Source organism: Macrotis lagotis, chromosome 5, assembly GCF_037893015.1.
Source record: "Macrotis lagotis isolate mMagLag1 chromosome 5, bilby.v1.9.chrom.fasta, whole genome shotgun sequence".
NCBI classification, from domain to species: Eukaryota; Metazoa; Chordata; class Mammalia; order Peramelemorphia; family Peramelidae; genus Macrotis; species Macrotis lagotis.
In genome coordinates, this window is record NC_133662.1 from 63,758,511 (window position 1) to 63,783,692 (window position 25,182).

The 25,182-nt window shown below is 36.1% G+C and overlaps 1 protein-coding gene across 1 annotated transcript in view; it reads right to left on the minus strand.

Moving 5' to 3' along the window:
- IMPG1 (interphotoreceptor matrix proteoglycan 1) overlaps nucleotides 1-25,182 on the minus strand; it is a 168,621-nt gene that overhangs the window by 3,822 nt on the left and 139,617 nt on the right. The window contains exon 15 of the mRNA XM_074190012.1: nucleotides 9,686-9,892. Coding sequence (XP_074046113.1) covers nucleotides 9,686-9,892 — 207 coding nt within the window. The remainder of the gene's footprint in view (nucleotides 1-9,685; nucleotides 9,893-25,182) is intronic.

Genomic DNA, 25,182 nt, shown 5'->3' on the forward strand with positions numbered 1-25,182 from the left:
GGTGCTCCTGGCTCAAGGGCCAATGCTCTGTCTGCCACCCAGCCACCCCTACTATTATTACTATTTTATTTTATTTTGGGTCTTTTTTTTCCTTCCTTTTTGGTTTTTGCAGGACAGTGGGGATTGGGTGGCTTGCATGTCACGTGGCTGGGTGATTATTGAGTTTAAGAGGCTGGATATGGACTCGGGTGCTCGTGGCTCCAGGGCTGGTGCTTCATCCAATTGCACCACCTGGACATACCTACAGTTATTACTATTATTTTTTTAATTTTAATTTTTTTTCTCCCCCCTTTACTTTTTTTGCCCAAGCAAATCTATCTATATTCATGGGGGGAGGGGTATTTTGTTTACTTGTAAACAAATATATTTTATTAATGTAAAGAAAAACATTTGTACAAAATGAGAGTAAAAAATAAATTTTAAAAAATAGTAAATCAATAAATGGTAGTAAATGAATTAAGGGGACTTTGGAGATGGTAAAACTACCTTCCATTTTATTTAATCCATGGACAACATTGTGTCTGGCACATACTATTTGAGTCAGTGCTGTCTGGTGACTTCAAAAGATTATACTATATGTATCCTAAATGTTACCAACTTCTAACATATCATGGATATGAATATGGTACTACTTAAATCTTTAGGGTAACAAGTTTGACATATTTTCTTCTTTTTGCATAAGAAAGCTCTTCTTTTTGTTTCTAAACTACTTTAAAACTTTAAAATGTCTTGGTTCTAGTATTTCAAAATGTGGAGAATAGCACATCTATGCTTTTCATCATTTTATGAACTTCTATGTCATCCTTTTACAAATAAAGTAGGGAGTAGGGATTTTTAAGTTTTTATGTCATGAATATCTTTGGCAGGTAGTTTAGTGAAGCTTAGTGATCATTCAGAATATGGTTTTTAAATAAATAAAATGAATAAAATTACAAAGAATTGAATTCTGTATTGAAATAATGATATAATTTTTTCTATCCAAGAACCTCTAGTTTAAAGAGACACCCTTCATTCCAATTTTTCCTTTAGCCATTCCCCATCATTTAACTCCATGGTAATTTTAGCTTAAATATTTTTTTGAGAAGAAGCAACCAGAATAGCACAGATTATTTCAAGTGTGGATATGCTTTGAATTAAAATTAAGTCACACAATAGTTCTCACCATTACCCACAAGTATTTCACTTCTGTAATTAGAAACTCTGACATTCCCCCTTCTGGTTAATAACCTCCTATCATTCTGTCTCTACCTATACTTTATCTTTCCTATTCTTCTCATTAATCATCATCAAACATCTTCTAAATTCTCAGTACTTTCTTAGATCATTACCCTAGAGTTTACTTCCTTTTCTCCTACAGCTTCAACCCATTAGCCATTTCAACTCTACACTTCTCTGCTTTTGAATCTTACTCCTTGTTCTATCACTCCTCTTCTCTTGCTAAAACTCAGCCCAAGATTACCCCCATTTGCCTCCTCTCTTTCTTATGAGTTGTTGAATGAAACAGGATGAAGTCTCATAAATGTGCTGAATGAGTACATTACAAATTCATGCTAACTAGCCTTCACAGCTGCTGTACCTACTTGAAATATTTGCCTGCTGCTTGGTGACAACTTGGTACAGTGGAAATTCACTGAAGCATAGAGGTCCTTATCATTTCCTTCCTCTAAAAAGCTATGTTTTCTTTCCTTCAACCCCCCCCCAAAAAAAAATCTCCTTCCTAACTCTCTGAATTGTTTCGCCTCTTAATTTGATGGGGGGCTATTGAACTCCACCTTGTTCCATTCTTTTTATCAAAATGATTCCTTGAAATCTACTTTCTGCTCCTTTCCTCCAGTCTCTGACAAAGTCTCTGACAAAAGAGGTAATCATTCTTGTCAAGGCCAGCCCCTTTATCTCTTTAATTTATCCCATTCTCTTCTGTTTTCTTCAGTAAATTTCCTCATCAATGATCCCTCTGGTTGATTTTTTCAACCTCTTCCCATCAATTGACTCTTTCCCTATTGCCTCCAAATATGACCAAATCTCCCCCATTTCTAAAAAATATCTTTGCTTCACTCTTCCATTCCCTCATGCTATTGACCTATGACTTTCCTCTCTTTCAGCTAAATTTCATTGAAGAAGTTATCCATGCCAGCTACCTCCATTTCATCTCTCCTCAACCCTTTGCAATCTGGCTTTTGATTTCATGGCTTACCAGAAATTACTTTCTTCAAAGTTAATAGTGATCTCTAAATTGCCAAATCTGATGATCCTTTTCTCAATCCTAATTCTTATCATCTATCTGTTGCAATGGACAATGGTTACCTCCCTCTTCTTTTGAATACCCTCCTTAATGTTGTGTGTGTGTGTGTGTGTGTGTGTGTGTGTGTGTGTGTGTGTGTGTGTGTGTGTGTATGTAATACTGCTCTTGTGTGATTTGTCTCTGAATCTGTCTGACTGTTCCTCATTCTTTGGTAGCTCATTTATCCATATCAGTTGCACTTCATCAGTTGACTACTGGACATTTCAAAATACATGTCTTGGATTTCTTAATCTCAACATGTTTAAAATTGAACTCATTATCTCCCTCTTCCACCCCTATCAACTTCTCCCTTCTTTCAATCTTCTCTATTTCTATGCGACGACTATCATCCTTTCAGAGTATAGGGTTTTTTAATTTGGCATTGTACTGACCTTCTCACTCCCTTATGCCACAAATTAAATCATTTGGTAAATCTTGACTGTTTTCATCTTCACAATATCTTTTGCTTCTAATCTTTCAACTCACAGATGTCACCTTGATTTTGGTCATCATTAGTATTCGCCTGTATACAAATCACTGAATGGGCATTGCCTCAGTCAAAGTGAAATCTGTTAAAGACCCTGGCTTAAAAAGGTCACTGCATCCCGGGCCATCTCTAGAGTGAGGCTGGTTACTTTGTACAGGCTTCCTTCACTTATATCCAATTCACTTGCATGTCATGGCATCATCTCCCTGATGGCATAGTCCTCTTTGAGAATGAAGGACAAACAACTACAATTTCTCACCTAAATTACTGCAATAGATTTCTAATTGTTCTCCACATTTCTTTTCTACTTCAGTCTGCCCTATTCACTGCCTATACAATGTGTTCAGAGTTGAACATTTAACTCCTACTCAAATCTCTCCAGTAGCTTAATATTGTTTCTAGGATAAAATATGAATTTCTGTTCAGGTTTTAAAACCTTCTGCAATCTTTCCAGTTTCATTAGACATTTTACAATTCCTATTCTCCATGATCCAGCCAAACTGGCCTTTTTTCTGTTCTTCACACAAGATACCCTGTTTCCTATTTCTTTTGTTTTACATTGACTGTCTCATATGCTGGAATGTACACTTTTCTTAATACTTCCTCAAGGAGTATGTCTGTTCTTTGAAGATAAAACTCAAATACCATGTTCTGCACGAAACCTTACTTTATCTCTAATTGTTAGTGGCCTGTCTTCTAGATTTAAGTATATAATGTATGCATTTATGCATGTATATACATATGTTTGTATTTTTGTATTATATGTATTTCTATATGTACTTTTTGCCTTTTCCATTTGAATATAAGCAAAAGCTGTTTTTTTTTTTTCACTTTGTATCTCCTGCAGCTTAGCAGAATGTCTTGTATGTAGCTGATGCTAAATGAAGGTTGAATTGAAGATATAGTTGAGAGAGTGGAAAAACAATAGTTTTTTCAGTTAATTATTTTAAGAGATGGAGCATTTTATGGTGGATGCTGGATTTGTGTCTATATTAAAGCTAATCAACTTCATGTTGTTATCCCAACTCATTTGGCACTTAAATTTGGGTAAATCATTTGTTATCAAAAACAATAAACCATACTTCTTCCAACTTGTACTTTTCCACCTATCTTTACATTTAATGTCCATTTTTTGGGTGTAACCAAGAATTCTTGACTATTTGTTTCTAAAATTCTTTCTTTAAATGGGGGAGGAAGGGAAAAGGAAAGGGGGAATTGGATTTATTAAATTATTTTTTATTTCTATGAGATTCTACCCAACTAAGTTTTGGATTATTTTATCCAGTATGCTGATCCTCCTATTCTCTGTCTGGAGTGTTTATATGGAACAAGCATTGAATAGTGTAACCATCATAGCCTCAGGCTCCATTGACCCCAAAGGGATCCTCACAGACATAGAAAACTTCTTGGATCATGGTGCAAAAATCCAGAGTATTGACAGAATTACAGAAATCTTTATTCTGTTAAAGGAATCTTGAAAGATGGTGCTTTGTATACCTTCCTGTATATATTAAATAGCATAGTACAGTGGGAGAAACCACTAGTTCTAGAGTTAGATGTCTCTGAAGTTTACTACCTGTGTGATGTTGACCAAGTCACACCCATCTAGGCTTCAATTTCTCATCTATGATAAACTGTGAAGGAGAGACAGATTGTCTTTTAAGAGAACCAGAGAGAGAATTGCCATTTAAATGAATTATAGCAAGAGGATAAAAAAATGCCTTAAGTTAATACAGTATCTGACACAAAGTAGACAATAATAAAAACGCTTTTATTGACTTGCCCTAGAATTCCCAAAGAAAGCCCCAAGGCTTTCATTTACCCTCCTAAAGTAGTGGTTGTTGTTGTTGTTGTTGTTGGTGTGTGTGTGCGTGTGTGTGTGTGTGTGTGTGTGTGCGTGTGTGTGCTCATGACCATGCATATGTGTACAAGTGAAGCTTAATTTTGACTAATACTTGGTTTTGGATTTAGGAAGACCTATATTCAAATCCTGTCTCTGATATGATGGCCTGAGTAAGTCACTTACGCTCTTTATGCCCCCAGAACTATCTAATATAATAAGTTTCAGAGTAATTGTTCTCCATCAATAGAGCAGTTTTCTTACCTTGACTCCCTATCCTGGAGAAATCATAATACAGGTTTTTTTTTTAAGTATAATTGCATTGGAAGAAGACCTAGTTAGCAAGGGAAGGTATACTTATTTGCCTGTTAATAAGATGTTTCAAGAACAGATTAAATTCCCAGTCAGTCACAGGATACAAAACCAACATATTTAATTATTAATTATAATTAAAACCAACAAGTTTGATTATACCTTGAGCTCTTGCTGTTGCTCTTGAAATTCAGCATTCTTGATCCTAACTGGTCAATTCTGGTTCCAAAGAATGATCTGGTGTCCTGCAAAAAAAAAAAAAAAGGAAAAAATGGCAAGGATATGGTTGGTTACCTCTTTCTTGATTATCATTTAGAGAATCAAGATAGTCAGTTTTCTATGTCAGTTTTTTCAGCTATAAGGATTGGAAATATTCCTATTCTCATTTTTTAAAAAAATCTAAGTGTTAATAGGACCAGGAAAGTCAATGGCATGGACAAATTGGTAGTTTTTGTTCCAAAACTGAGAAATAAACTGAAGAAACTTCACACCAATTAATTTGTGAAGTTAATGTGGGCACATGAAAATGGAGAGTGGCATCTCATTGGGGGTACCTATCCTTTTAACTAGGAGGAAATGTGTGCCTTTTTCTTGTGCAGAGTTGAGATTTTGTGTTTGTGTAATGTTCCGTGACTACTGATCTCTCTAGGATTGATAAGAGGCCACTGGAGAGAGAAGTGTGCAGGTCAACATGCTAAAAAAGAGTATGTGTGAGTTAGTGGCTGCTTCCCTGTTACTAAGAGCATCTCCACAGTGAAGAACATTTCCCACACTAAAAAAAAAAAATCAACACTGGAATTGAAGGACAAAATTTAAAATGTTTGTATGTTTGGGGGGGTATAAATGTTATAGTGCAAATTAGATGAGATTTTGCATTCTTTCTTTGGTCTGATGATCAGAAAGATAGTGGGGAGAAGGGGAAGTTAGGATCATCTAAGGCAAAATGAGGTACCCTGAAATGAAGGGATTTGCTAATTCTGTAGGGAATTTATCAAGTACAATCCTTTGTGCAGACTGCGTCTGTGTACAGGACATCTACAATGAGGGAAGTGAAAAATGTATTAAGTATATTCATAAATATTTAATGCTGAACAAGATTAGAGGAAAAAATATAAAGGTTAAGAAATACAAATTGCAATGACTTTGCAATAGAATCAGAACTAAATAAATCAACCTATGTGGTCTGTTCTGTGAAAACAGATACAACTTTGCCCTAGGGTACTCATTCCAACAGGATTTTACTAGTTCTTTGCTTACTTTAAGTAGAGACAGAAATCAATATTCTGTGGCCTTTGATCAGATACCTCAAATTTTTGGATTTTTCTTATCTGTAAATTGAAGCAAGTGCATTAGATGATCCAGCTCTAAATTTCTGTGAGTTTATGTATTTAAGAATGCTGTCAATGTGGCAATCAGACTTGGTTTCCCCAAATTTATTTTTAGATTTATGGTATAAATTGGGAGGAAAGTGTTGATTTTTCTCAGAGGTCTATGTTTCATGTTCATCTCCTAGATCATGGCCTTTTAAGTAAAATTTTCAGAATTACAGATTCTTTTTTGTTGAACTAAATACTGGGTGTCCCAAAAGTCTTAGTTCAGTTTTAAGCCATTATGGCTTAAAGCTGTTAAGACTTTTGTAATATTCTGTGTATTACATAGCAATTCAGAATTATCTCTTGATGGTGTAGTTGTGAATTTAAGATTGCCAACTCTGCAACTCTCTCTGGCTCAAAATGAATGGACAGCTAATAAATTAGTCTTGGGATATGAGTTTAGAAATTAACTGAGATTTGGGGTGAGGGGGGCAAGAGAAAAATTTAAATTACCTATGTCCAATGTCAGTGACACAAGGATTAAGTGATTTTGGTAGTGAAGTCAAGACAAGTGAAGAGTAGAATTATCTTTGTGGATCAGAATCAATATGCCCAGGAATATAATGGTTGGATCAAACATTTCCCTTTTACTCCTGTTCACTATTTGGAAACAGAGAAGTAGCAGGGTCATTCAGAGCTGAGCCAAGAACTAGAGACCTAGGTTAATCAGTGAGGAGAATGTAGACTGAATTGTGGCTGATGAGGTAGATTTTGTGGAGGGTCTTTTTCTCTATAGGAATCTTGGAACAAAGACTCAGGCTGAACCCTGGGTATACTAACCTCCTCAAGGACTGAAGGAATTCTTGAAAAAAAGGTCTGCCTTTGTCCCCCAACTTTTCTTTCTGATGCCTCTTTTAGCCATAGATTTCATTCTCTAATTTTCTGTATTTTTACCTGTATTTTGCCTCAACTACAAGAAGATGGAGTTAAGAGGAGTAACAAATGTAAATTGTAAATGTTTTGGCTTTTTCTCAGGTTTTTGGACAATTGTGATAGTGTTGAGGGTCTTGATCCTTGGACAGGGGAGACTAAATCCCCTTACCCAAGAGCCCCAGTACTCTGATTTGGTGTCCATTCATGTGAGAACACCAATACAAACAAAGGATTTTCTGAAGCCAAGTTTTAATTATTGATGGAATTTAGATCAGGAAATAGTATTTAGATTAGCACAGATCAAGCTGAAAATCTGTCTTAGTGAGAGTGGGATAAATTTAAGTGGAAGAATCTGACACCCCCCCCCCCCCAAACAATAGATGGCTAGATGCTAGGATCTTTGAGCTGCTGTTTCTCCAGGGGAGAGGGATGGGGGTGTGAGCTAAGGGTGCAGGAATTGCAGGTGTGACCCAAGAGGAGGAAGCTATTCACATTTAAGGGCTAGTCTGGGAATGAGGTAGGAACTTATATAAAGAAAGGCACCTTACTTATGCTGGGACAGATGGGAGGAATTCTCTCAGGGTTGCTTTTCTATATCACAAGGTCTGTCTTAGGTATACTTTATCAAAAGGTCAAATGGTAGGAAGGATTTTTCTCAAGTCTGTGTCTTAGACAGAGGGGAATTTTTTTCAGAGTGATATTTCTATATCTCAAGGCTTCTCTCAGGCATAAGCTCAAATATCAAATGGGCAAGAAGGGTACAGTGGAGTTTGGAAAATGGTTAAAGTGGAGGATGCATGATCTTATAAAGCATAGAGCTGAGTGGCTTAGCTCTTCCCAGTCAGACCTCAGTGTTCTTCATGGCAAAGTAACAACAGCAACGATGGAGGGCTAAAAATGACTGGGGTAAAGATGGTTAGAAAGAAACTGCTGGAATACAGCAGTCTTTTTGCAGTCTATAAAAGCAAACTGAGAACACAGTCATTGTCTTCTTCCAAGGGAAAGAGGTTGACTGGGGGTGCTATCAACATATGAGGCTAGAATTCAGGAGTTGTGACCCTGAATTCCCCTTAAGGCATTGTATAAGAACATCTCCCATGACATTCCATGGTAAATCATTATTACTGCTCTGTGTGTATGTGTGTATGTATGTATGAACATGTCCTTGTATGAAATCTTAGAGGGGAATTCAAGTCTATTGATCCTGAACTAAATCTCCTCTACAGAGGTGATGGCAATGTAGGAAAGAAGGGAACTTTCCTGGGGAGCACTAACTTTGGAGAGACCACATGGGTAGACCTCAGTTCAAGTTTTTTAATCTGAGAGTGCAGGAACTGGGTTTTTTAGAGTGAAAATTTCCCAACTCAGATTTGTAAGGGAAGTTGTTACTGTTCAATTGTTTCCTGACTCTTCATGACCCCATTTGGGGTTTTCTTGACAAAGGTATAATAATGGTTTACCATTTCCTTCTGCAGTTCATTTTTCAGACTAGAAAGCTAAGGCAAATTGTGGTTGACTTGCCCAGGGTTCCACAGTTAGTAAGTGTCTAAGGTCAAATTTGAACTCAGGGCTTCCTGAGTCTGCACTTTATTCTCTATTGCACTGCTGTTATATTCATACAAATGTTACTAATTGAATTCAAACTATCTAGATTTATATCATTGTAAAAGAAAAGATATCTCTTACTTTCCTCATAATTGATTGAAAAGCAAATTTAGTCTACAAATGTTCTTTCCCTACCCCCTATATTTTATTAATGAAGAAATAGAGATCCAAAATGGAGGGGTGAATTGTCCAAGATCACAGAGTAGTGTAAATAGTAGAACTGAAATTAAAAACCATATTCACTGTCTCCATATCCAGGACTTTCCCCATTTGATCTAAATATAAGACAGAATTGAATTTAAAACAATCTCACTTTTAAGGGAAATAAATACTTGAAACTATCACAATATCCTCTACAGTACAAAATACTAAATCTTATTGATGTCACTTAATATCAGACAGAAAACAAGTCTTTATCCACAAATATTATATCCCCTACTCTATTTCTTGGTTTCAGGTGATGTTTTAATTTGAAAGAAAAAAATGTATTTTGGAACTGTTTCCGTAATGTATCTTGTGTAAGAAATAATCATCTAGAGAGAATGGTAGTAGTGTTGGTCCTTACTGAGGAGACAATGTGGGAATTGGGACTCAGGGTCAGTCAAGTGAGCAGTCCCAGTACCGAGAACCCTTTCCACTCTGCTCTGGTGATTCTCTACATTGGCATATTTAAAAGCCATTTGAATTTTCTGAATATAAAAATAAGTTGTTTTCCTTTAACTTTGTCTTCTTAAAAAAAAATCTTGCTTTATAATTGATAGCATAACTTTCTGAAATTGGCCTGAAATTGGTTTGTAGTAAATATAGCTTAAAGGCTGAAAGGGAATGATATATTAATTGCTCTGGACAATGGACTTCTCAAAAGTCAAGATTTCCAGCACAGTGTGTTCAGTTCAATTGATTTACCTACCTACAAACAGCTCCCTTTCCTGCAACTAGTTCACATTTTCCTCCATTCACACAAAGACCTGGATCCATGTCGCATAGGCTTTGACAGGGCAGTCCATCTTGGCTGACATAGCCTGGCTTACAAAGGCAGTTGGCCTCTTTTGTCCATTCATTCTTTATACAGTGTGAAAATTCATCACATGCCATGAATTTGCATGGGTCTGCTTGATCAGCTGCAATAAGAAGGAAATGTTTTAATGGATGCAATGATACATAAACAATGTACTTGACTGAAATTGAAGCCAAGGAATCAATTACCACATTGATAGTATGTTTCCTAGCAGTGGACTAATAACTACCCTAAAAAAATAAAATCCTAGAAACCATTGATAACTTATAGACAAAAATAATGCATTTTACTTTAAATATAAATTAAATATATTAAATAATATAAATATAATTATGTTTGACTATTAGTAAAACTGTAACTTCTAAAAAAGTAATCATTTCTGATAGAGACAAATTATGAAATGCTAAATTGCCACAGAATATGCTTTTGATCATCTACATACACACACACATGCGCGCGCACACACACACACACACACACACACACACACACACACACAATCAGCTACTGTGATGATGGTATTTAGGTACAGATTTTTGTTCTTGTTGTTTTTCATTTGTTTCTGATTCTCCATAACACCACTAGAGATTTTCTTGGCAAAGACAGTGGATTGGTTTACTGATTCTTTCTCCTGCTCATTTTACAGATGAGGAAACTGGGGCAAATAGGATTAAGTGACTTACCTGGGGTCACATAAGTGTCTAAGGCTGGATCTGAATTCAGGTTTTCCTAATTTAGAGTCTGTTCTCTAACCATTGTCAAATTTATCATATGTGTTAATACATGTATGTATTTATATATGTAAATATGTATATGTGTATATAGCATAGTATGTACCATAGTCAGCCATTCAAGTCTATTATTAGATGATTCCAGGTAGATCTTATACCAAAAATGGTCTCCCTTCCCTTTCTTTTTTTACCACAGTCTGATGCTGATCCCAAAGATGCTTCCATTAGGAAATCATTCCTTTGGATTAAGTCATTACTGCTATTCTGTCTCTTTTTATATTCAAATAGTCATGGGATCTATTTAATTATTAATCTCTATTTCATACCTGTTTTTCCCCCAAATTTTCAAAATAGGCAGAATGATGATTTTTTTTTAGAATTAGGAGGAACTTAGAGATGATCTAGTACATATTCCTTACTTTACAGATAAAGAAACAGAGGTCCAGAATGAGAAAGTGTTTTGCTCATTGACAGAGTCGACTAGAACCTGTTTCTGCTGATTTCTATCCTAATGTTCTTCCCCCCATATCACAGTGTCCATCCTTAGATAGGGTGATAAATCATTTTATCACTGATCATTTACCCCTTAGTTTGAATGACCTCATCAGATCCTTTCATGAGAGCTGCTGATTTTTTTGACAGAAATGAGGTGGAACAAGCTAAAAGCCTATAGATTACTCATCTGTGAAGGGATGCCAACAAAAAAGAAAAATGAGGCTGCTGAAAAACTATCTTTGCTGACTTCACAGTTTTGTCTTAGATTAGACCTGCTTAAGTACTTATACCAAATGTAAGAAGAAAGGACAAATTTTTATCAATTATATTCCATAAGAATTTGAATTCTGTGCATATAATATAAAAAAGACACCAAAAACTATAAATGTGAAATGCTTTGTTCCTAAAAAGTTCAGGGGGATAGTGCAACTTGCTTCCTAAAACCTTTCTGAAATCTCAATTTCTCTCTCTCTCTCTCTCTCTCTCTCTCTCTCTCTCTCTCTCTCTCTCCCTCTCTTTTGAAGACAATTGGGGTTAAATGACTTGTCCAGGGTCACACATCTAGTAAGTGTCTGAAGTTAGAGTTGAACTCAGGTCCTCCTGACTCCAGAGGCACTGTGCGCACGTTTTGCAATATCTGTTAATGCTCATTCTCTTTGAGAATTCGCTTTTAGTTAAAAAAAAAGTAGACTGGCTGCATTGATTCTCATTGCTAGTTAGTATATGCAATTCCATGTCAATTGCACAAGTTTTCACTAAAAAGTGAATCTTTTTTTTTACTTAAAGATTTTTTTTTATTTTGAGTTTTACAATTTTCCCCCAATCTTACTTCCATCCCCCTCCCTCCACCCCCAGAGAAGAGCCAATTTTCCAGTCTTTATATTGTTTTCATGGTATACATTGATCTAAATTGAATGTGATGAGAGAGAAATCATATCCTTAAGGAAGAAACATAAAGTATAAGAGATAGCAAGATCAGACAATAAAATATCAGGTTTTTCCCCTAAATTAAAGGTAATAGTCCTTGGTCTTTGTTCAAACTTCATAGTTCTTTATCTGGATACAGATGGTATTCTCCATAGCAGACAGCCCCAAATTGTCCCTGATTGTTGCACTGATAGAATGAGCAAGTCCATCAAGGTTGAACATCAACCCCATGTTGCTGTTAGGGTGTACAATGCTTTTCTGGTTCTGCTCATCTCACTCAGCATCAGTTCATGGAAATCCCTCCAGGCTTCCCTGAATTCCCATCCCTTCTGGTTTCTTTTTCTTTTTTTTAATTTATTTTTATTAAAGATATTATTTGAGTTTTACAATTTCCCTCCAATCTTGCTTCCCTCCCCCCCCCCCCATGGAAAGCACTCTGTCAGTCTTTACTTTGTTTCCATGTTGTACCTTGATCCAAATTGGGTGTGATGAGAGAGAAATCATATCCTTAAAGAAGAGAAGAAAAGTCTAAGAGGCAACAAGATCAGACAATAAGATATCTGTTTTTTTCTAAATTAAAGGGAATAGTCCTTGCACTTTGTTCAAACTCCACAGCTCCTTATCTGGATAAATATGGCACTCTCCTTTGCAGACAGCCCAAAATTGTTCCCGATTGCTGCACTGATGGAATGAGCAAGTCCTTCAGGGTTGAACATCACCCCCATGTTGCTGTTAGGGTATACAGTCTTTTTCTGGTTCTGCTCATCTCACTCAGCATCAGTCCACGCAAATCCCTCCAGGCTTCCCTGAAATCCCGTCCCTCCTGGTTTGTAATAGAACAATAGTGTTCCATGACATACATATACCACAGTTTGCTAAGCCATTTCCCAACTGAAGGACATTTACTTGATTTCCAATTCTTTGCCACCACAAACAGGGCTGCTATAAATATTTTTGTACAAGTAATGTTTTTACCCTTTTTCATCATCTCTTCAGGGTATAGACCCAGTAGTGGTATTGCTGGATCAAAGGGTATGCACATTTTTGTTGCCCTTTGGGCATAGTTCCAAATTTCTTTCCAGAAAGGTTGGATGAGCTCACAGCTCCACCAACAATGTAATAGTGTCTCAGATTTCCCACAACCCTTCCAACAATGTTCATTATCCTTTTTTGGTCATATTGGCCAATCTGAGAGGTGTGAGGTGGTACCTCAGAGAAGCTTTAATTTGCATTTCTCTAATAGGTAATGATTTAGAGCAATTTTTCATATGGCTATGAATTGCTTTGATCTCCTTATCTGTAAATTGCCTTTGCATATCCTTTGACCATTTGTCAATTGGGTAATGGCTTAAAAAGTGAATCTTAAACTTGGAAAGAGAGATATTTCTTTCTGAACAACTTGGCCTACTTATAGTCACAAAAGTGATGCAGCAGAGTGGGCTAAGCCCATCTGCTTCCCAGGCAAGATGAAGGATAAATTAGATAAATGAATCATCTTTTCATTTTGTGGCACAGAATTGAGTATACTTTGAAGCAAAAACAAGAAAAAAAAACAAGAAAAAAAAGCTTTGTGGATGATTAATGTCCTCCCTGATTTTCCCATTAATTTGAGAGATTGATTTGGGAATCCAAATAAATGAAAACAAAAAAATCTAAAGTGAAGTGCTCAAGACTATCCATGGTGTGGGTGGAAACTTATACAGGATATCCTAAAAGTCTCAGTGCCAAGGCACAATATGGGCTAATACCAGCACCTTAAGTCAGTCTATAAGTTATGCTGTAACATGTCACATATGAAGGAAGACTAAGAATTCTCTAAAACTGAGGTTTTGCAGTGGTATTCTCTCTTCTTTGTTTCTTCCAATGTTTTGTGATACATATCTGTGTATGTATGATTATGTTAAATGATTAATGAATGACTTTCTAGGGGAAAAATGACACATTTTTAAAGTTTATTTTTCCAGCACTTTCTTTAATCTAGTAATCATCAAAATTATAAATTAAGATTTGATGTGCTAATTTCTAAAGTGTAAATGCCCTAAAATTTTAACAATTGGCTTTCTTGAGTAGATATGAGCTAGTTCTAAGACACTGTTGGAAGTATTACAAGTTAAATAGATTTATGGATTTTATGATACATTTTTAACTAAATGAACTCTCATAAAATGGACAGGAAGTCTAAAAATATACTTATAAAAACCACATATATAGAAGATAACACTGATATTATGAACATAAGAGGACAAAAATAAGATGGCAGAATTAACGTTTCCTCTCCTAATGCAAGCTCTTTGCCAGTAATGATATGGGTTAAAAACAATGTAGATCTAATCATATCTGACCAGAAGTCAGATAGAGTAAATAATAGAGATTTGCTGGTTATATTGTGACAAAGTCATCCAATCTAAAGATGGTTTTCACATTTTTCTTTTATAAGAAAAAATAGTGTTCTGATTTTGCCAAACTTTACTGTGATGGCAAATGTGCATCACTAGTGTGCTACCTAGCTTTATTTTTGAATAAAATGTGAGCACAGAATCTGTGCCTTCAAAATAAAGATGATGTTTTAATGAGTGAGAAAGTAAATGCTTTTTTTTTTTTTTTTAGGTTTTTGCAAGGCAAACGGGGTTAAGTGGTTTGCCCAAGGCCATACAGCTAGGTAAATATTAAGTGTCTGAGACCAGATTTGAACCTAGGTACTCCTGACTCCAGTGCCAGTGTTTTATCCACTACACCACCTAGCTGCCCCTAAAGTAAATGCTTTTTGAGAGAAACGTGCTATGGAGAGAACATGGATGTGGATGTTTAGAAATGTTTCCATCTTTAGGTGATTTTTTTTTTGTTGCCCTGTATATAGAAGATAGGTTGCCTATAAAATGTTGATATCTCCACTCTTAAAAAAAATCTTGGAAATAGAATTTTCTAACCTTCAAAAAACTAAATAACATTTTAGTGCATCTTGAACCTTTTTGTTATGAATGGAAAAATGCAAACCTACTGATTAGTTTACCCAAATTGATTGACACCAGGAAAAATGAATATTTGCTAGCTGAAGTTCAATCAAAACCTTTGCCTGATTGGTGAATGAGATTGAAAACTGAATGTCATGAGCTATTAAATTCAATTAATGATGCAGGCCCTTCATTTTGCATCTATGCATCTTTGTGAGGTATCTTTTTTCTGCTGTGACAACCATGAAAACCAAGTTTGAAATAAACTCATCTTAGAACCAGACCTACAATTTTCTACATTAAAAAGTGATAAATCATGATATTAAAAACAATGAACCATTGTGAATCAAACTGTTCTCACAAAATATCATTTCAGGCAAATATTCTTGAGGCAAAATCAGGGTACAAGAAAGATTTATTTAATAAAAAACTGAGCCTGATATATTATGTACCTGTTACTGGAAAGGCATGGAGAGTAGAAATTAGGGGAAAACATTATTTTTAGAATTTCTCATAGTTCTTGAAGGTAAAGTCACAACTGACATTTTAATTTGAATTCTCTATTCCAAGTATCTGTTAGGGATACATAAGACCCTCCTGTACAGCAGATGAAAAGACACATGTGATAGTCCCAGGAGCTCCAGGAAGATAGATTTGATAGCTCTTAGGAGCCTTAACTTGTATGTCTCCTGTGACTCACAAATCTACTACCTCTGTCATTGCCTCTATGGCTGTGAGACTCCCATGCCTCATCACCTCCTCAGTTACCTGGGCTCTAATGTCTGGACATTGGCATTGCTTTTTGTGTTCTTTCCTGCTGTTTGACTATTCAAGTGCATGCCCAAGGGTCCTGGCTTCCATAGCTGCTACTTACAGGACCTGCAAGCTCATGTACTCACTACCCCTGCCTCCACTGCTGATTCAAGAGGAGCCCCTGGACATGAGGTTGGACAGAGATCCTTTTAGTTTTGGGATCCAACACTGTAAAGGTAAGGTGATAGTATTATAAATGGAAGTAAGCTATGTTGTTTGAACTGGGCCCCAGTGAGACTACATCACCTACATAATTGGCTCTTGTCCCAGTCCAGGAACATACTTAGTATGGAGGGGGAGATCATATAGACTTTTTACCCTCCAAAGTGAGATCTTCCATTCTTCCAGGTTAATTCCTCCAGGAACCTCAATTTGAAAAAAAAGGCTAGTCATGTTAATTCCACTCCTCTCCCTGAAATGTTTCTGATTCTTGGGACTTCTTCTGACATCATATCCCATTGTGGGCACCAATTCTTTCATGTTTGACTGGAGATGCCATCTATACTACTGCTGCTGTTCCTCATTTCATATAATCTTTGCTCCTTTTTTGTGTCTCTTTTGTAGACTCTGTGTATACCTCTTTAAAAACTCTTAACTATGATTCAAATCAGTCTTGTAGCTCAAAGATTTTGATAGTTCAAAATTATACTCTTTAAAAGAATTTTTAAATTAACAATCTATTTGCTTTGCTTCCTACTTTACACACTCCTGTTGAAAAAATGAGGAAAAACAAAACCTTTAAAATATGTATAATCAATTCTCAGCTTTTATCCTACGCTCACTGCCAGGATCCACTGCTTCAGTTAGTTGTATTGCCAAAATATGATGCTGAAGGTCAGAGTCAATAGATTTGGTCATATTGGGTGCCTGGTGATCAGGGCAGCATTCAACTCAGACTGAGTAGACATTGTGACCATCAATGATCCCTTCATTTACCTCTATTATATGGTTTGTTTGTTTCTATATGATTCCACTTATGGCATGTTCACAGACACTGTCAAAGATGAGGAGAGAAATCCCAGGTGATTAATAGAAAATCCATTATCATCTTCCAGGGATGGGATTCCACCAATATTAAATGGCAAGAGGCTAGAGATAAATATGTTGTAGAGTCCTCTGGTATCTTTACCACCATGGCAAAGGCTGAGACTCACCTACATGTAAGATAAACAGGTCATTATCTCTGCCTATTCTGCTGATGCCCAGTGCTCATGATCAAAGTGAACCATGAGAGAAATATAATAATTCTTTTAAGATTATCAGTAACAGACTTCTGACCAAGATGGTGGAGAGAAGACAAGCACTGTGCTAAGGTCTGCTGGTTTCCCCTCAAAAATAACATGAAAGAGACTTCTTAACAGAAATTCAAGGGGTGGCTAGGTGGTGCAGTGGATAGAGCACTGGCCCTGGAGTCAGCAGTACCTGAGTTCAAATTGGCTCAGACACTTAATAATTACCTAGCTGTGTGGCCTTGGACAAGTCACTTAAACCCATATGCCTTGCAAAAAAAAACCCTAAAAAAAAAAAAAGAAAAATAAATTCAATAGAAAAATACCAGAAAAAGAAGCTAGGAGAAGAACATCTACCTCAAGGTCTGTCTCAAGGGAGTGTGGCTAAACCAGAACCAGAGAGCATTGGGGTAGCAGTGGCAGGGTGAAGTCAGAGGATCAGTCTCAGCCACAAAGGCTTTGGTGAGTGGTAGGTCTGAGGACCACTTTAGTGGAATCTTTAGCTGGGGGAGTGGAGGTCTGGTGAGTTCCAGCCAGGCAGTTTCAGCACTGAGAGTTGTAGAGCACAGCTCTTGCCAATAAATTTGACAATCTAAGTAAAATGGACAAGTATTTTCAAAAATATAAGTTGCCCAGTTAAATGGTGAGGAAATTAGATACCTAAATAACCCTATCTCAGAAAAAGAAATTCAACAAGCCATTATTGAAATCCCTAAGAAAAAATCTCCAGGGCCAGATGGATTTATAAGTGAATTCTATCAATCATTTAAGGAACAATTGGTTCTAATTCTATATAAACTCGTTGGAAAAATAGGTGAAGACAGAACTCTGCCTACCTCTTTTTATGACACCAATATGCTGATACCTAAACCAGGAAGAGTTAAAACAGAGAAAGAAAATTATAGACCTATCTCCCTGATGAATATAGTTGCAAAAATCTTAAATAAAATCTTAGCAAAATGATTACAACAAGTTATCACTAGAATAATACATAATGACTAAGTAGAATTTATTCCAGGAATTCAGGGTTGGTTCAATACCAGGAAAACTGTTAGTATAATTAATTATATCAATAACAAACCTATCAGAAATCATATGATTATATCAAAAGATGCTGAAAAAAGCCTTTGACAAAATACAGCACCCATTACTACTAAAAAACACTAGAGGGCATAGGAATAAATGGATTGTTACTTAGAATAATAAGTAGTATCTATCTGAAACCATCCCCAAGCATCATATGCAAAGAGGATTGGCCAGAAGCATTCCCAATAAGATCAGGGGTGAAACAAGGATGCCCATTATCACCACTACTATTCAATATTGTATTAAAAATGTTAGCTTCAGCAATAAGAGAAAAAAAAGAAATTGAAGGAATTAGAATTGGGAATAAAGAGACAAAATTCTCACTCTTTGCAGATGACGTGATGGTGTCATGCTATTATCCAAAAAACTCCTAGAGGGGTGGCTAGGTGGCACAGTGGATAGAGTACCAGCCCTGGAATCAGGAGTTCCTGAGTTCAAATCCGTTATCAGACACTTAATAATAACCTAGCTGTGTGACCTTGGGCAAGCCACTTAACCCCATTTGCCTTGCAAAATCCTAAAAACAAAACAAAACTCCTATAAGTAATTAGCAATTTTAGCAAAGTCACAGGATATAAAATAAACCCTCATAAATCCTCAACATTTCTATATATGACTAGCAAGATGCAGCAGAAAGAACTAGAAAGAGAAATCCCATTCAAAGTAACTTCAGACAATATAAAATACCTGGGAGTCTACCTGCCAAGGCAGACTCAGAAGCTTTTTGAAAACAGTTATAAAACACTTAGCACACAAATAAAATCAAAACTGGGCAAATATCTACTGCTCATGGATAGGTTGAGCTAATATAATAAAAATGACAATTCTACCAAAATTAAACTACTTGTTTAGTGTCCTACCAATCAAATTACAAAAAATTACTTTAATGAGTTAGAAAAAAATTGCAAGTAAATTCATATGGAGAAATAAAAACTTGAGAATTTGCAGGGATTCAATGAAAAAAAAATACAAAAGAAGGTAGATTAACCCTACCAGATCTAAACTTATATTATAAAGCATCAGTCATCAAAACTATCTGGTATTAGCTAAGAAACAGAGCAGTGGATCAGTGGAATAGATTAGGTGCAAAAGCAGGAAATGATTATAGTAATCTCCTGTTTGATAAACCCAAAGATTCCAGCTACTGGGATAAAAACTCTCTCTTTGATAAAAACTGTTGGGAAAATTGGAAGTTAGCTTGGAACAGCTCATAACAAATACAAGATTTAGACATAAAAAAATTATATTTAGACATAAAAAAATTATGAGCAAACTGGGAGATTAAGAAATAGTTTACCTGTTAGCTCTATGAAAAGGGAAGCAGTTTATGACCAAGGAATAGATGGAGAATAACACTAAAAATAAACTAGATGATTTTGATTACATTAAATTAAAAAGCTTTTGCACAGACAAAACCATTATAACCAAGATCAAATGAAATGTAGTAAATTGGGAAAAAAATTTTACAACTAGTATTTCTGACAAAGGACTCATTTCTAAAATATATACAGAAAACTTTGTCAATTTTTTTTTTAAAAAGCCATTCCCCAATTGACAAATGGTCAAAAGATATACAAAGGCAATTTACAGATGAGGAAATCAAGGTGATCCATAGTCATATGAAAAATTACTCTGAATCACTACATATTAGAGAAATACAAATTAAAGCATCTCTGAGGTACCACCCACACCTCTTAGACTGGCTAATATTACCAATATGATCAGTGTTGGAAGGGATGTGGGAAATCTGGGACACTAATGTTGTTGGTCCAGCTGTGAGCTCATCCAACTTTTTTGGAGAGCAATTTGGAATTACACCCAAAGGGCAATAAAAAATGTGCATACCCTTTGATTCAGCAATACCACTATTGGGTCTATACCCTGAAGAGATGATGAAAAAGGGTAAAAACATGACTTGTACAAAGATATTCATAGTAGCTCTGTTTGTTTTATCAAAGAATGAGAAATTAAGTGTATGTCCTTCAATTGGGGAATAGCATAACAAATTGTGGTATATGTATGTCATGAAACACTATTGTTCTGTTAGAAACCAGGAGGGATGGGAATTCAGGAAAGCATGGAAGGATTTTCATGATGCTGAATGAGATGAGCAGAACCAGAAAAACATTGTATACCCTAAAAACAACATGAGGGTGATCAACCTTGATGGACTTGTTCATTCCATCAGTGCAACAATCAGGGACAATTTTGGGCTATCTGTGATGGAGAATACCATCTGTATCCAGAGAAAGAATTGTGGGGTTTTAACAAAGACCAAAGACTATTACCTTCAATTTAGAGAAAAAACCTGTTATCTTATTATGTAAGTTTGCTATCTCTTATACTTTATTTTTCTTCCTTAAGGATATGATTTATCTGTCATCATATTCAACTTAGATAAATGTATACCATGTAAACAATGTAAAGACTAACAGACTGCCTTCTGTGGAAGGTGGGGGGAGGGAAGCAAGACCAAGGAAAATTGTAAAATTCAAAATAAATAAAATCTTTCTTTTATTTAAAAAAATATTATCAGTAATGCCTCCTGCTCTTCAAACTGCTTGGCCCCTTAGCCTAAGTCATTCGCGACAACTTTGGCATTGTGTAAAGACTCATGGCTAAAGTTCATGCCCTTATAAACTACCCAGAAGACAGCAGATGGCCCCTCTGGCAAGCTGTGGTATGATGGATGTGATGCTGCCCAAAACATAATCATGGCTTCCACTGGTGTTGCTAACATTTTAGGTAATGTGTTACCTGAGTTGAATGGGAAACTCACAGGCATGACCTTCTGTATTTCTACTTCTTGTGCATTTGGTATGGTTCTGAGCTGCTGCCTGGAGAAAACTGTCATATATGATGGTATCAAGAAAGAGATGAAGGAAGCATTAAAAGAAACACGGAAGGACATCTTGGACTAGAAAAAGGAGCAAGTTGGATCATGTGACTTAACAGTTACTACCCTTCTACTTTTCATGCTAGCAGTGGTAATTACCCCCAATGATCATTTTGCCAAACTCATTTCCTGGTATATCAATGAGTATGGTTATAGCAACTGTGTAGTAGATCTCATGGTCTACATGACCTCCATGGAGTAAAGTGGAAAGTGGAAACTTCATCCCCGGTCAAAAGTGAATTCTACCTCTTGGGAGTCTTCCAACCTAATCTGTGTTCTTAGTTGGGAAACCCAGACCCTATTCACATCCTTGTCCCAAAGCACACCTGTAATTGGAGGGAAAGCCTAGAGATCTATATTGTGGACCATCAAAAAAGTCACCAAATTCAACACAAAAAACATTATGCATGGTCAAGAAAAACAAATTTCTGCATTACCCATCCAAGATACATATGTCTTATTCTGTATCTGAAGTCAATCATCTCTCTGTCAGGACTGGATAGCATGCTTTATTTCTAGTCTTTTGAAATTGTTATTGGTCATCACAGTGATCTGTATTCTGAAGTCTTGCAAAATTGCTAAAATTACTCTCAGAGATCATAGGGAATGCTTGTCACTCTGTTCCACTCTGTCCATCAATTCTCACTATTCCACAAGACAAATGTAGCAGGCCTGATGTTTTTCAAGGTCTTGAAAGTATATCAAGTGTCTACATAAGTCCTATTCTGTTAACCCCCCATTTTTTAGTGACAATATTGACTTATCCCCATACATGTGTTCCCCCACCCCCAACTCCTTGAGAACAGTCTATCTTGTTTTTGGTCTTCATATCTCCAACACCTACTATACTGTCTAGGGTACAGTTGGCACATAATAAAATATTTTTTGAATAAATGAATTTGAAAGTTTTAAATAAATATCACTTCTCATTCCAGTCCTCATAAGGAAGACAGAGGATACCTTTTGGATAGTAATAAGTCCATCAAAGATTTAATTAAGAATGGAATGTTATGGATATGGATAAAGAAAGTCAAGTTATATTGTAAAGGAAGATTAGAAAACATGTGTGGCATAATTTTTTAGCTTATGGAAACTGAAGACCAAAGAAGGCAGTGGCTATTTCCAGGACAAAATCTTGCACCTAGATTTCCTGATTCTCAGTTATAATCTTTCTTTTATATTCCAGTTCCTCTGTGCTCATGCTCTTGAAGAATGCACTTTGATTACTAGGTAATTATATGAAATTGAATTCCTCAAACATTTAATAAACATCTGCTATGAGCTAGATACTAAGTGAAAAAATTGTTTTTTTTTCAATGAAGTTGGCAGGAGAATTAAAGTTTTCTCCTCTTCTCAGTCCAGTGTTCTATATGCTCCATTTTATTGATGTTTCCTTAGTAGTCTCCTGACACCTGGATATTTATAATGAGGCTGTGGGTGTTCATTATCTTAAATTCTAAAAAATCTAAGTATGTTGCTTTGCCCTGTAGATTTCCCCCTTTCACTGATGCTGAATTTCCACTAGATGGCTCTCTATTTCAAAAGAAACTTGAAAATTGTCTTAAGATCATATTTAAAAGTTTTATGTACCTGAACTGATTTCTGTGACCTTAAAAAAATCATTGGTAGTGGCAAGGTGGATGAAACCAAGAGTAAAGTAATGTTCACTGTGGCAGAAGGTAGCTATTATGGAAAGGCTGATGTAATCATTATCACCTAGTGATTACAATTGTTCAGCAACTTCCCAGCTGGTGAAATTTGTGTTTGAATAAGTCCATTCTTAGAATTTGCCAAGTATACTGGCAAACAAAAGTCCATTATATAGTCTCACAGTCAAGCAAACCAAGTGCCTTTTAAATTACTGTGAGAGTTTCAGCATCTAGCTCTTTTAGCAAACTGCAGGGCTACCACAATCAGTTGAGCACACAATTAGTGATCAGATTTCATTTAAGAGCAAGCAGGACTCAGATAGGGAACCTCATGAATCTTGTCCTTGTATCTAGTGAGTGGATCTATGTAACTGCGTTGCTGGGAGAAAGGGACCTAGGAATGTTAGAGATGGAAGGCAGCATTGCCTTCTCAGTGTTAACAGGGTTATGGAGCCTGTTGTCTCTTGTCCTTAGCTGGAGTTCAATTGACAAAGCAGCTGCTGCAGAATCCATAGACTAAGGCTCCTGATCCTCCTTTTACATTCTTTGGACTGTGCAAAGTGTAGCTGTCTACTGGTGGCAAGCATTTCCTAGGCAGTTCGCCCATGCCTGTTCACTTTGCCACAATTTGGAGTTTTCCTTCTCATGTGATACCTTGGCAGTTTGAGGGGCTTGTGGTCTAGCGCTTGTACAGAGCTTGGCAGGCATTTAATAAAGATTTACTGAATTGAATTCAATTGACTTCACTGCCTCTTAAAATGCCTAATTCCTCTAAAGCTCAACTCTGCTCCAATATCTCAATCTCCAAGGACTTCTTTCTAATCTTTCTCTGCTATTTAAATCTTAGCATAATCCTTTCCATATTTTTCCCCTTGGGTAAAGAAAAGCCTGCTTTAAACCCATAGACTACCAATACCAAAATGCTTTAGCAATGACATGGGAGATGTTACATATTCCTTGATGAAATAAAAACTCTGGAGAGTAGATACAATTTCTTTTTCTTTTTTCTATGGTATCACTATTTTGTAGTATAGCATCTGACATTCTGTAGGCCGGTAATATATACTTGTTGATGAGATATGAGGCTAAAGACCTATTGGATCTTTTTGTAACTGTTATTAAAGTATTATTCTACTAGAAAAAATAGCATATAGAGGATGCTAACAAATAATGACTATAGAACATTCATACATCCCACTGGAGTAGATAATGACTTATAGAAAATTACTAACATTTAAATTAATTTCAGAATATATGTTTGATTGGTATATATCTGATTGTGGCTTAATTCAGAAGTGTAAAATACAGAAAATGTTTGATCATTTCTTCATATTATCCATTAAATTCTACTTCTGACCCATCACAGAATTGGGGATGACCATGGATTCTTGAAAGTTTATAGCTATGAATTGCAAATTCTGAAGCTTTTACTGAGTTGGAAAGATTTCAGTTATAGTCCTAATGATAGATGATGAATCTACCCTCAGAAGATTTTTTTTTTCCAGCTAAATATGGAGAGTTCCAATATTAAGAGGATGTTCATCAAGTGATTGATAATTTTGCTTGTCATAATAGATCGTAAGGACCAGGAAATCACCTAGAACATTTTCCCACCATCTGTTTCCCTATTCCCATTGATGAGTTCCTTCTAGAGGTCTTTGGGATGGAATCAAGTTGATCATGCTTTATTCTTCTTCTGGTTGTTTCTTCTTCTTCTTCTTCTTCTTCTTCTTCTTCTTCTTCTTCTTCTTCTTTCTTCTTCTTCTTCTTCTCTCTCTCTCTCTCTCTCTCTCTCTCTCTCTCTCTCTCTCTCTCTCTCCCTCCCCCCCCCCCTTTTTCTAAAGGTTTTTGCAAGGCAATGGGGTTAAGTGGCTTACCCAAGGCCACACAGCTAGGTAATTATTAAGTGTCTGAGGTCACATTTGAACTCAGGTATTCCTGACTCCAGGGCCGGTGCTCTATTCACTGCACCACCTAGCTGCCCCTGGCTATATTTTGACTTTTCAGTCTTTGCTACCCTACCTCTACCTGGGTACTTACTTCATTCTCTACCTTTTTTGATCCCTTGAATGTGTTGTCTTTCTCTACTATGATGTAAGCACCTTGTGACAGGGTCTGTCTTTTATTTTTCTTGTAATTTTTTTCCAGTGCTTATGACAATTCTGGCACATGTTAAGTACTTTATAAATTCTTTTTGATGATTGACTTATGGAGTTTTGACTTGCAGTAGTAGATAGAATGTGAAACAATTTCTTAAATGAATGAAAAAGCATTTGTTAAGTTCCTGGCATGCAGATAAAAACCCAGTGAGTCCCTATTCTCAAGAAACTACTTCTAATAGGGAAAGACCACATAAATAGGAGGGTTCAGTAGAAGAGCAGATGGAAAAAAAAACAGTGGCTCTAAGTGTACAGTAGTAGCAAGGCAGCTATATCCTAAACTTTCCATCTTTCCCAATTTGATAGAACCATATGCTACAGACTTTGATCTTCTATATGAGATGTTGAATTGATAGAACCATTTCTGTTAATGATATTAAACTCTGACACTACCAAGGATTTTGATCCTCTTTTAAGAAATGTTGAATTAATAAGATAGTAGTTTGATGATGCGTTG